General features: G+C 43.5%; 1 protein-coding gene across 1 annotated transcript in view; it reads right to left on the reverse strand.

The window, feature by feature from the left end:
• The window catches only part of Prr11 (proline rich 11), a 29103-nt gene that overhangs the window by 14894 nt on the left and 590 nt on the right, over positions 1-13619 (reverse strand). Inside the window, exons 2-5 of the mRNA XM_010626840.2 lie at positions 13219-13301; positions 4085-4228; positions 856-1006; positions 509-631 (exon numbers count right to left, since the gene is read on the reverse strand). Of these exons, the coding sequence (XP_010625142.1) occupies positions 509-631; positions 856-1006; positions 4085-4212 (402 nt within the window). The 5' untranslated portion in view covers positions 4213-4228; positions 13219-13301. The remainder of the gene's footprint in view (positions 1-508; positions 632-855; positions 1007-4084; positions 4229-13218; positions 13302-13619) is intronic.

The following is a 13619-nucleotide window of genomic DNA, read 5'->3' on the forward strand; positions in this document are numbered from 1 at the left end:
TTTCAATACGAATTTGTATTTTCTCTATAGTAAAAGGACTGAATTGGTCTCTTTTTGCCCAATGTTTGAGATATAGTTATAGATCCCATGGCTGAGCATTTTCTCTAGTACAATAGTCTTTTTGGATAAAATCTCTCTCTCTAACTGGGAATCAAACTCAGGACCTTGTGCCTTCTGGTCAGGGGTGGGTTTTTTTGTTGTTGTGGTGGTGGTTGCTTTTGATTTTTTTGAGACAGGATCTTGCTATGTAGTTCAGGTTGGTCTTGAAGTCACTCTGTAAACCAGGCTAGCCTTGAACTCACAGTGATCCTCTTGCTTCGGCCTCCAAAGTGCTGGGGTTACAGGCGTGTACCACCACATCTGGCAAATTTAATTTTGGGGGTTTTGTTTTGTTTTTTTCCTGGTACTGGGGATCAAACTCGGGACCTTGTGTTAGTGAGGTAAGCATGGCACCATTGAGCTAAACTCCCAACCCTAGCAAATCTATTTTTTATTTGACAATACCAACCTTCAGTGTTTCCTGGAGCTTGCAAAAATCACTTTCCAAAATGCAAACTTGTTGTTTTAGATTATGAAGTTCTTGTTGGAAGCTTCGGGATGGAAAGATGCTATCTTTCAATACTTCTAAACTCTGAAAATCATAGTAAACAAGTTTGAATCCTACGAGAAATATGGTAAAGGGTGGGGGAGGGAACCAGAAAATGGTTTGACATATTTCTTACAGAACGAAAAGCCTACAAGACCCCATAAATTCATCTTATCTGAGCTTAGCCTGAGTGTTCTACTGACCCGAGCACACATGAACAAACCCCAGGTCTGTCTAAAAACCATACTGGTGCAAACAGGTACACATACCTGCACTGCACAGCTCTGGCACCAGTTGTACACTGACCACACTCTATTTGTCCAACATTTTATCACTTCTTTGATGTTGGGAAATCTGAAGTTCCTCGATGGTCTTAGCCAGTTTGTGCTGTCGGGCAGATCTACTGAAGAAATAACTGTTCTGTAGGAAAAACAAAAGTCAAACAAAGTGAGTCAAAAAACCCTAAGAAATCAATTCTACTTATTTTTTTCTTTGTGTTTGTGTTGTTGTTGTTGTTTTTGAGACAGGGTCTCGCTATGTAGTTCAGGCTGGCTTTGAACTCATTATTTAGCCCAGGCTGTCCTCGAACTGGTGGCAATCCTCCTGTCTCAGCCTCCCGAGTGCTAGGATTACAAGTACATGTTACCATGCCTGGCTTGATTCTATTTACTTTTATTTTATTTTATTGCTGTTAGGGATTAAACTCAGGACATTGTGCATATTAAGCATTATCTCTACTATTCTACTACAATCCCCAGCCCCAAGAAGCTGGTTTTATAATGTGATTCAGGAGCACGGACTTTTTTTTGTTTTGAGACAGAGTCTCTCTTTGCAGTTCAGGCTGGCCTTGAACACACATCAATTCTCCTGCTTCAGCCTCCTAAGTGCTGAGATTACAGGCTTGTGCCACTACAATTGGCAAGAATAGGGACTTTCTAAAGCCAAACTTTTCATTAAATTCTAGAGATCAGGGATTCAGCTGGGTGTGGTGGTTCACACCTCTAATCTCAGCACTTAGGAGGCTGAGGCAGGAGGACTGATGCTGTTTGAGGCCAGCCTGAACTACATAGTGAGTTCAAGGCCCAGCCTGGACCTCATAGAGACCCTGTCTCAAAAAAAAATTTGTTTTTGTTACTATATTCTAGGCACCAAAGATTTATTAATGAACAACACAGATAAAAATCCCTGCACTCATGGAGTTTATACCTCATGGGGAAGAAAGTTAAAAATAAATAAATAATGAAGATAGTTTGTTAGTGAATATATGCTAAGGAGAAAAAGAAAGCAAGGGATGGGCTGGGGATTTAGCTCAGTGGTTCCGTCACCTGCTTTCAGGCATAGGAACCAATTTTGATTCTCGGTATCAGAAAAAAAAAAAAAAAAAAAAAAAAAAAAAAAAAGAAAGCAAAGGGAGTGTGCACAATATTGGATGGAGTAAAATTTTAGGTAGAAAAGTCATGGAGAGAAGGTGACTTTTGAGCAAAACCATGAAAAAGTAAGGAAGTTAGCAATCAAATATCTGAGAGTCCAGGTGTGATGGCCCATGTATGTAATCCCAGGACTCAAGGAGGCTAAGGCAGGAGGATGGCACATTCAAACCCAGCCTAGGCATCTTAGAGATTTAAGAGACCATGTCTCAAAATAAAAAATAAAAAGGGATGAGTAGTACAATGGGCCAGGGATTTAGCTCAGGGGTTCTGCTGCCTGCCTTGCAAGTACAAGGTTTCAAATTTGATCCCTGGTACCACCACAACAAAACAAACAAACAAACAAAAAAGGCCATCACACCTGGGGATATGGCTCAGTGCAGAGGCCCTGGGCTCAATCCCCAGTACCACAAAAAACAAAGAAGCAAACAAAAATGTCTGAGAGAGCAGTGATCCAGAGAAGATCAACAGTAAGTGCAAAGGCCCTGAGGTGGGAGCTCACCTGAAGTGTTTGAGGAATAGCAAGGAGGCCAGGATGTCTAGGGAGAAAGACTGATGGGAAAGTGATTAGCAAATAAGGTCAGAATTAGATCCTAAAAGCCTGGTGGGTTATACTATGTATTTTAGGTTTTACTCTGAGAGAGTAAGACATTGGAGAGTTACTGTTTTTCTTTTTTCTTTCAACTCTCAGTGATCCTCTTGCCTCAGCCCCCTGAGTGCTGGGATTACAGCCGTGTACTACCATGCCTGGCAAGTTACTTCTTTTGGAGGGCTTTTTTGTTTTAAAAGCTTTTTATAAAGAGAGCTACAAGACTGGGAGTATAGCTCAGGGGTGGGATGTATGCACAAGGCCCTGAGTTCAATCCCCAGCGTACCAACATAAATAAATAAATAACATTTAAAAAGAGAGCGGTATAACAAAAAAGAGATAGATATTAGTATAAAAAGCAACACTCTACCATTCGGATTCTCTTTCAATAGTGCATTGAACTTGTGAGTCCCAGAGAAAAATGACCAAACTTTAACAAATCTAAGATTTAAATTCTATTCCTATGCCTCTCTTTCATCACTTAATCACCAGACTTACACAAGTAAAGTCACCTGGAAAAGAGACCACAGTTAGAGTGCACTCAAGCACAATTTCTTGTGATTCTCACTTCATTTGAACTTTTCTTTCATTTGGTGCTTCTGGGGATTGATTCGAGGGCCTTGAAGCACTCTATCTCTGAGCTATGCCCTGGCATCTTCTCCATTTTAAAAAAGTATTTCAAGACAGGGTCTTGTTAAATTGCCCAGGTTGGGCTCATATTTGCAATCCTCTTGTCTGAGTGGGGATTGTACGTGGGTGACACCCTATCCAATTTTCATGTGAACTCTTTTTTTTTTTTTTGGTTTTTTGAGACAAGTTCTCACTATGTAGTTGAGACTGACCTGGAACTCACTATGTAGCCCAGGCTGGTCTTGAACTCACAGTGATCCTCCTGCCTCAGCCTCCTGAGTGCTGGGATTACAGGCGTGCGCCACCATGCCCAACTTTCATATGAACTTTTTTTTTCCTGGTACAGGGGATTGAACTTGGGTCCTTTCGCTTGCGAGGCAGGCGGTGGAAACACTGAGCTAAATCCCTGGCCCTGAACTCTCAAACTATGGTTGCCATGTAAAGTACAGGATGTCCTGATGAAAAAAAAAGTGTTTTTTATATGATGCTGGGGCTTGAACCCAGGGCCTTATACATGCTATACAAACATTCTACCACTGAGTTATAGCCCTGTTCCTTCCAAAATTTTGTTTTGAGGCAGAGTTTCACTAAGTCACCCAGGCTGGTTTCAAACTTCTAATTCTCTTGGCTCAGCCTCCAAAATAGTTGGGATTACAGGTGAGTACTTGGCCAAAGGATGAATAATTTTAGTATAATTCAGAGTTAAACGGGGACATTTTTAAACAAAGGTTATTTATTGTTTAGGTGAAATTCAAATATGACTCCATGCTCTACATTTTTATTTGCTAAATCTGGTAACTCTAAATTTATCAAATCTCTCTAATGTTTTCTCTGGTCTATATTATACCTTACCTTTCTGGTGAGGGTGGTGGAGGAGGAGGTGTAAGTAGTTTAGATTGGAATCGAGAGGCTTCTTTTCTTTTGACTAATCTCTTGGCTTTAGCTTTTAGCTTTCTTCTTCGTTGTTTGAACTTGGGCATGATTTCTGTGGAGAAACTTTAAAGAATATTTTTATTGAAAATGTATATATACTACATAAACCTTCAGTGTTAAGGGGTGATGTTTAAATTGTAAGTGAATGTTTAAATTTTAAGAAACACACATTGCCATTAATTCCCCTACTCTTGTTGCCACTTTCCTGTTCTTTCTTTCTTTTTTTTTTACTGGTTTTTTACGCCAAGGTCTTGCTGTGTCTTTCAGGCTGGCCTTGAACTCATGGCAATCTTCCTGCTTCAGCCTCCTGAGTGCTGGAATTACAGGTGCATATCACCACACTTAGCTTTCTTGCACTTTCTGAAGAAGTTCCGGAAGTCCTCTTTCCTGAATGTCTTTATGAGGTGTGATCAAAAATACAGTGAATGCTGCTGCTGAGGGCTATCGGACAGAAAGCCAGGCTGTGAAAGCAATACAGTGTGCACCACCTTGCCTCGTTTAAAAGGATGTTTCTTTACCAGCAACATTTGCTGAACATCTAGGTGAGATAGTTGTGGGAGGAGGAAACAGCATTAGGTATTTATTTATTTATTTACTTAGCCGTGGCAAGTTTATTTAAGAAAGCAAAAGTGAAGAGTGGGAGAAAAACTGGCTCTGCAGCACAAGCTTGGACCGAGCGAATAGAAAAAGAGAGATAGAGCAAAGATAAAGGTACACTCTGCATCTGGAGACAGTGTGTACTATCATGGAAAGGCGTGATAGCCATTAGCAATTTATTGAATCCTCTTTTACTTTTACATACCTTCATATACATCTTCTGTTAATGTTCACTATCCCCCAAAATATTACCCTGAATAAGGAGGATTTTATTCCCATTTTTATACAAGAATAAACTGAGGTTAAAAAACTTAGATCATCCACCTAAGGTAACGCAATACTGTATAGAGTCCAGATCTATAAGTTTTTGAAGATCAATTTTGTTTTAACAGACTATGGTATACAGTAGCTAAAACAGGTGCTATATAATAACCATGACCCCAAGCCCAAGATACGGATATTTGAAAACATCATTGAGCATATTCATATTTTAATCCATATCCTTTTCTAAGGAAAATTTAGTCCAAGCTAGTTTGGTCTCAAGCTCCAGAAAGGCTTTGCTGGTTTTAGTTGTTGCTACCTGAGGAACAAAGATGTTATTCAAGTAACAGAAATTAAAATGGTCTCAAGGCCTGGGCCTCTTTCCCTTCAAACTTACATTTGAATAGGAACAATCAGCCTTGAAAATACACATTGATTCCGCTTCCCTGCACTCCCCTAACCTTTCTGCACTTGGTATGCAGCTGTGCTCTTGTTCAGTTCTCCCATCTGACTGGCTGCAGAATTTCCTCCCGCCCCGCACCTGCAGAGGCTCCGCTAATGGCAAAGGCGACAGTGCACAGAGCCACCGCCCTCTCAGAGGGGCAGATTCTTGGTAGCATCCTACTGGACACACTGTCAGGTCCTGAATCAATAGGATATTTTTATAAATTGTTCTAAGAAGCTTGGGAGACATATGTTACCCTTGTTATATCACTTCTCCCCCATGCTAATGAGGGAAGGCTAAGCAGGGTTATGAAACAGTCAGTGGGTTGTTCATTTGTTTGTGGTACTAAGGTTTAAACCCAGGGCTTCCACTCTGAGCTACATCCCTAGCCTTTTCTAAAGTTTTTTTAAAATTTTGAGACAGTGTAATGCTACATTGCTAAATTTCCCATAGTGGGTTTGACCTGGAATCCTCTCACCTCAGCCTTCTAAAGTGTTGGGATTACAGGCACGCACAATTGTGCTGGGCTATTAATTAATTTTTATTCTTTGGTACCAGGAATCAAACTCAGGACCTCACAATTTCCAAGCAGGTGCTGTTCAGCTGAGCTAAATCCCTGGCTCTGGGCTTTAAACAAACAAACAAACACTTAAAATGAAACATTCTTTTATTTTAATGTTTTCTTCCTGCAGTACTAGGGATCAAACTCAGGGCCTTGAGAATTCTAGGCAAGAGTGGTACCACTGAGTTACATTCCTACTCCTATAAAAAACATTCTGAATGCATTTATAAGAATCTCCAGGAAGTAGTAATCTCCTGGTTTCCTGGGTGGGTTGGGGAGTAAATCTCATTAGAGCCATGAGAACTTTTTCAGAAAACCTCTATCCATTCATTTTATTTCCCTTCTCCATCCACAAGCCACAAGCCTGGCTTTCTGTCCTCCATCTTCTGAGCTTGTGATCCTTTTGCCTCAGCCTCCCAGAGTGCTGGGATTAGAGGCATGTGGCATTCTGTCCAGCTAAGATTTTGTTACTTTTGTCTTACAGATATTAGTTGACTTTTTCAAATGCTAGGTGTTGGGATACAATCCTAAATAAGATCAACAGTTTCTGCCTTTATGGAGTTTATACTGGCAGTCATTTCTTTTGGGTGTCTATGGCACTTTATATACTTTTTTGTTGTTATTTTTAAGGCACTAGGGAACTAAGCCCAGGGACTTCACACTGAGCTATCCTTTTAACATTTTTTGTATTGAGCAAAGGTCTTGCTAAATCATTAGGCTGCTCCAGCTTGTAATCCTCCTGCCTCAGCCTCCAGGAGTGCTGGGATTACAGGTGTGCATCACCATGAATGGTCATATGTGCACCTTCATTATAAACTCTATTACATTGCATTGTAATTTTGACTTGCATGTTTGCACCCTGCAGGGCTATGGCCTTTGTAAGGTTAAGATGAAATTTGTTTATCTTCATTTCTTCAGTATCTAGAATATAACAGGCATTAAGTAATGTTTCATTTAATAAATGAATGGAAGATATCATTCCTTCTAACCAGCAAGCATTCTTTTAGTTATGGAATATGCTTTCATACAATTAAATGCTGTGAAATTTTTTTTGGTGGGGGTGTTTTAGTTTTTCAAAGCATACATCTTTTTTTTTTTCTTATTGAGTTTACTGGTACATTTTAGGTATACAAAACAGTATTGAGGTCCTCCAGATCTGTCAAGGAGAAAGCTGAAAGGTAAACATTTAGCAACTTTTTTTTTGAGACAAGCTCTCACTATGTAGTTGAAACTGACCTGGAACTCACTATGTAGCCCAGGCTGGTCTAGAACTCACAAAAATCCTCCTGCCTCAGCCTCCCAAGTGGTGCCTAGCCATAGCATACATCTTAATATGATTAAAGGATGGACCCAAAACTTTATGAGTAGAAAAAAAAAACTGTTTCAAGTAGAAGGATGTAATAAGTAGAGTAAGAATTACTATATCTCACAGGAGTTGGCTGCTGCTTCTGCTAAAACTCCATTGGGTGACATGAAAATTCTTTATTCAAGGTACTTCCAAAGCTGTGTCAGGGATGGAAATGACAGTTGCACTGTATTACTTGTTACACTTGGCCTTTAGCCAATTCTGTTTTTATTACCAATTCAATCAGTTCATTTTGAACACCATAACACGGCTTCTGGTACTGGCTTATATTTAGTTTTATGCTTTATGTTTTGCAGCACTGCTGTTTTAGATTCTGCCTTGTTCCTCAAAAGAGACCTCTGAAGTTCCCTCCAGCACAATATTGGGCAGATAGTAAGAGGGCACACTTTTTTTTTTTTTTGGTACTGGGGATCGAACTTGGGCCCTTGTGCTTGCAGGGCAGGCAGCAGAACCAGAGCCAAACCCCTGGCCCATAAAGGGCACACTTTTTAATTGACACTCAAAGAATGTCGGATGGCATTAATGCTATATGATGGAACATGGAAATATTCCCAGTAAAGAAATGTACTCCTGGGAAGCTCTAGTTAAAATGCATATTCCGATTCAGTAAATCTGGGTAGATTCTGATCATTTGCATTTGCAATAAGCAATAGTTAATGGTCTCTGGTTTGTGGACCTACTTCGAGTAGCAGAGATGTAAAGGAATGAGCAGAAGGAAAGCAAATGCTGAAGAGGAACAGCGAGACGCTCAACAACAAGGCCACACACCGAGCGGTCCCACAGGAGACTTTATTCAGAAGAGTGGAACAGACAGAGAGCAAAGAAGGGATGGTCCTTTTAGGTTTGGGGCTGAACTAGCGTATATCTGTGAGCAAGCGGGCTACTATTAACCTATGCAAGCCACGTTGCCTTTTAAGAAGTTAGCCTTACAGAAGCTAAGTTTTATTTCTCTAAAACTATCGTGGCCTTGGGAAAAGGAAACTTAAGATAGTAGCATGGAGGCATGAAGAACCCGGAAACACGGCCCATAATGGCGGCGTCAGGTCCCTAACACCCCCCTCTTTGGTTTAGATGGAGGCAGCAGTTGGTGTGTGTTGTCTGTGTGTGTGTGGGGGGGGCGAAGCGGCAGTGAGTCCGTCTTCTGTAAGTACTTTCTGCTGACACCAGGGCGATGAGATGGTCTGTGGTCCGCATCGGGGTTCTCAAAGTTGCCATACCCAGGTCCTTAGGAACATTTCTTTTTGTCCTCTGTAACCCATCCTGGAAGGTTTCTATGATGAACCAGGGGAGTGGCCGACCCTCTACACTGCCTAAGAAAGTCAGCGTGAAAAGGACAGGGACATAATAGAAATCATATAATGATTGGATGGTGTCTTCTAGCACGAACCCTTCTGGGAAGGCGGGATCGTGGCAGAACAGGTGGACCAGGAGAGAGGAATGCAGGGGCCGGGGAGCCGGGGCCCAAGAGATGCCAGGTCCCTGTTGGGGCCAATTGGTTTTTAATGAAACTCTCGTGCAGACATTTGACAGTATTCTGAGGGGTCGGAGGACTATCCAAAGTTTTCCCGCTGAACAGTGCAGTACTATGGGAGTAGGGTCGTATTGTGTTCCCTGTGCTGGGCCCCTTAGAACAGAGACGACCTCTTGTGTGCAATAGAGGCAGTGTTGAGGGGGGTATGAGAGGCGAGCTATTTAAAGCCCACTCCTAAGGGAGAAACTTTTGGGCGAGGAACCTGAAAAGTTTTGTACTCTGTGTTTTGGGACAGAATGGGCATCCCGAGGGCATCTTAATCTAGAGGAATAGCCTGGGATTTATGGGGCTATGGACTGGGTTGGAGGGTTAGTAAAACAAGTAAAAAAGTAAAGGTTATGATTTCAGTTGGGGTGAAATCTGATAAAGTTCCTTTGGAGCCACATGTTAGTGACCCAGTTGGCTATGTGGGTAACAGGACAAGGGTGGGGAGCAAACTAGAGAATATCAATCAAAGATCATTCAGGATCTGAGATCTGAGTGGTTGCCATGTAAACAGTGGTCTTGTTGATACTTCAGTCTCCTATCAACTGATGAGCAGTCTGTTGGGAGACTTGAGCAGAGGCGGCTGACCTGGGATTGAATAAAATGGAGAACACAGGGGGCGACTGCCTACAAAGTAAAGATGACCAATAGAGGGGTCATAAAGAGAAGTAAAGAATTTAGTAGAGGAATGTTGAGCCAGCTAGTGAGTCCCCCATTAGTCCCTGACTCACGCTCCCTGTGTCGCCATTCCAGGCTTTCTTGAAGTCGGTGGATTTGGTCTGTTACCATTCCTGATTGGTTAACAAAAAAGAAACAGTTTTCCTGAAGAGCTAAGCAAAGTCCTCCTTTTTCTGCAAGTAAGAGGTCAAGGCCTTGCCTGTTTTGTAGGTCCGCCTGGGAGAGGGAATTGATCTGTTGTTGGAGTATAAGGATTGCCTTAGAAAGTTGGGTAACGTCTTCATGTTGTTCTGTCAGGTGTTTTCCTTATACAATAGAATGGGACAATCCTGCAGTTCCTGTAGCCATACCTACTGCTATGCCCAATGCTGTTATGAGGGGCATAATGGCCACCTGTAATGCTCTCTTTTGTCGGGCTCGGGCCATCCTAGTCATGGGGACTGAGACTCCCTCGTTTCTTGGTATTATATAGAAATCGGGGGCCAGGAGGGCTGGAGTGCAGAGAGCATTTCAAGAGGTATTAATTCCCGACCAGAGAGTTGTTCCACATAATATGGTTATGTTGGAGAGGGAGTTGTTCAAGGATAAATGGGTGACGTTGGAACAACTGGATATTGGTATCCTCGGGATGGTGATGTCTCCTGTAAGATTGAGGCATACCAGGGCCTGGGTGATTAAATGAAAATTTTGTCCTACAATTTGTACTGGGCCCGATGCCAAGCGAAGCGAATGATTCCATGGGAGGGGCCAGAGAAGGGGCCAAGCCTGTGGAGTGACAGATCGTAGTCCACGGATGTTGAGTCCTATCCAGCAGCCCTTAGTGAAGTAGGGGGTGTTAGATCACCAAGAGAAGGTCCTCTAGATAGATTCAAAAACCCAGAGTGACAATTTTTGTTCTGCCCAATCCGGGTTGACTGGTAGTTGGGCGAGGGATTGGTCTAAGCGGTGGAGTTCTGATGAAACATTATGTACAACCTGGATAATGGGCAGGGCTGGAGTGGTCCCAGGTATCCAAGGCCTGCAAGTGATGGTGAACTCCGAACCGGGATCCAAGCCTGAGACAGAGAGCCTGAGGCCCCACGTCCTTCCGGACTGCCATGTAGGATCAGTGGGATCCTTGACTGTGATGTTGAATTTAAAGGGCCGAGGGCTGTTTAATGATGTAGAAGAAAGACAGATGTGTTGATCTGATGATGGTGTTGGCTTCCACAGGGCCAAGGACTCACAGCCCCAAGAGGCACAGTGGTACTGGCCGCGTGAATGGCAATGTGTGGGACCAGTGGTGGGACATAGGTAATCAGCTGTAGGCCAGTGCGAAGTGCGGCAGGAATCTGATGGGGTGTGGTCAAAGAACTGACATAAAGTAACCTGGAAAGTAATGTCTGGGGATCCTATCGGGGTCTGAAAGAGGACTGAGTTAGGCTGGGAGCGAGTCAAAGTACACGACAAAAGTCCACTGACTTGGGTAAGGTTTAGGAGAGAAAACAGAAGCAGGAAAGGAACCATTACTGGCTCTAGCAATTAATAACGGCAATGAATGAGCTTATAAGGTAATAGGCTAATACGAGCAAACACCTAGAAGTAAAGTTATAGTTGGAAGGGGTTGCTGAGGCCAATCCAAATCCAATTCCCAAGATAGATCCCAAGAGTACCAAAAGAAGACTCAGGATATCAGTGGGTGTCTTGGTATTAAAAGTATCACAGTACTCCACGAAAAAATGAGGAGGCAGACAGTTAAGCTGGCTTCTCTGATTCAGGACTGGATGACAGTGAAGGATCCTGGGCAACCAGGTCTTCGGGAATCCGAGTAAATTTTGCCTTCAGAGGTCCCGTGGGGATGGTTGAATAGTGTGGATGAGGTCCTGTGGGTGTGAGTGGGGGAGGAGCATGAAGATACGGTTTAACACGAGACCAATGGAACCATCCTGGAAGGGACCGAAGTTTAACAGCTGTCCGAGTTGAAAGGACAACTGTGAATGGGCCCTGAAATTTAGGTTTGAGTGGGTCTTTCTGTTGATGTGGTGAGGCCAGGAGAACCAGGTCTCCCGGGTGATAGGTAATCGGCAGTGTAGGGAGCGGAGATGGCAGTAGCATTTTAACTAGAGCTTCCCAGGAGTACATTTCTTTACTGGGAATATTTCCATGTTCCATCATACAGCATTAATGCCGTCCGACATGCTTTGAGTGTCAATTTAAAAAGTGTGCCCTCTTACTATTTGCCCAATATTGTGCTGGTGGGAACTTCAGAGGTCTCTTTTGGGGAACAAGGCAGAATAGAATCTAAAACAGCAGTGCTGCAAAACATAAAGCATAAAACTAAATATAAGCTAGTACCAAAAGCCGTGTTATGGTGTTCAAGATGAACGGATTGAATTGGTAATAAAAACAGAATTGGCTAAAGGCCAAGTGTAACAAGTAATACAGTGCAACTGTCATTTCCATCCCTGACACAGCTTTGGAAGTACCTTGAATAAAGAATTTTCAGGTCAAGCCGGATGTGGTGGTGCACACCTGTAATCCCAGTACTTGGGAGGCTGAGGCAGGAGGATCACTTTGAGTTTGAGATCAGCCTGGGCTACATAGTGAGTTCCAGGTCAGTCTCAACTACATAGTGAGACCCTGTCTCACCCCCCGCCAAAAAAAGAATGTTCATGTCACCCAATGGAGTTTTAGCAGAAGGAGCAGCCAACTTCTGTGAAAGATAGTAATTCTTACTCTACTTATTACGTCTTTCTACTCAAAAAGTTTTTTTTTGTTTTTTCCTACTCATAAAGTTTTGGGCCCATCTTTTAACTGTATTAATATGGGAGGAGAGGAGGAGGCCAGAGGAGGAGGTTGAGGGATGGGGTTTGGGACCATTTCCGGGTTTCTAGGATAAGGAAGAGGATCGTCAGCCGGATCCATCTGGTCTGGACTTAAAAGAAAGAGAGGTAGAAGTAGAGATGTCTTGAGCCACCAATAGTTTGGGGAGGGGAGGTGGATTTGGGGCCAGAGAGCAAAGAGAGGGCTGGCTACGGAGGTAAGAAAAGCCCTGAACATATGGAATCTCTGACCATTTTCCTTGATGTTCACAGAAGTTATAAAGGTCCCGAATCAGACCAGGTTCAAGTGAGCTGTTAGGCGGCCACACGTTTCGGTTGTCTAACTGATATTGAGGCCAGATTTGGGTGGACAGGCTTATTTGCCATTTAGATTTTAGGTCTAGGCCCTTCAGATTTTGGAGCAAGCACCCCAAGGGAGAGTCTGCAGGTATGGAAGATCTGGAGCCTGTGGCGACCAGGAATGAGACTGTGAGGTGAAGTTTGAGTCCCAAAACGTCTCTTGAGATTTGGAGTCACCAGTTTGTCTTTCTAGATTCTGAACCTAGAAATAGGGGACCCAAACTCCGGATGGAGACGGCTCTACCATGGGGGGGGGTCTGGAAAAGGACAGCCGTACCGCCTCCTAAGGCGTCCCTAGAGAGGTGGGGGCCGATACGGCAAGTCCCGGACTTGTCCTGGTGAACCTGGAGGCTCACGACTGGGGACATAAAATCTGGCGCCCGGCCCACGCATGTCCCGGAAGGAAGTCTCTTTTCTGGTCCGCTGAGTCCGAGTGCCCCACCCTAGACAGTCATGAGGGAACTCACCCGAGAGTCTGGGGGCGATGGGATCAACCGTGCTGGTGATGTTTGTAGGGGTAGCGTCCGGGAAGATGGTCGCAGACGTGGGCCTGTCGGAAGTCAAGGGAGTTTTGGGTTTGGGCCTCCGACTCACTTCTGACACCAATAAGGAGGAACAGTGACGCTCAACAACAAGGCCACACACGGAGAGGTTCGACAGGAGACTTTATTCAGAAAAGTGGAAGGGGGGGAGGGAGGGAGGGAGAGAGAGAGAGAGAGATGGGGAGAGAGCGAGAGAAAAGAAGGGATGGTCCTTTTTCAGGTTTGGGGCTGGGCTATTGTATATCTGTGAGCAAGTGGGCAGCTATTAACCTATGCAAGCCATGTAGCCTTTTAAGGAATTAGCCTTACAGAAGCTAAGTTTTATT

The sequence above is a fragment of the Fukomys damarensis genome, unplaced genomic scaffold (assembly GCF_012274545.1).
Source record: "Fukomys damarensis isolate Sample0158 unplaced genomic scaffold, DMR_v1.0_HiC HiC_scaffold_13, whole genome shotgun sequence".
Lineage (NCBI taxonomy): Eukaryota > Metazoa > Chordata > Mammalia > Rodentia > Bathyergidae > Fukomys > Fukomys damarensis.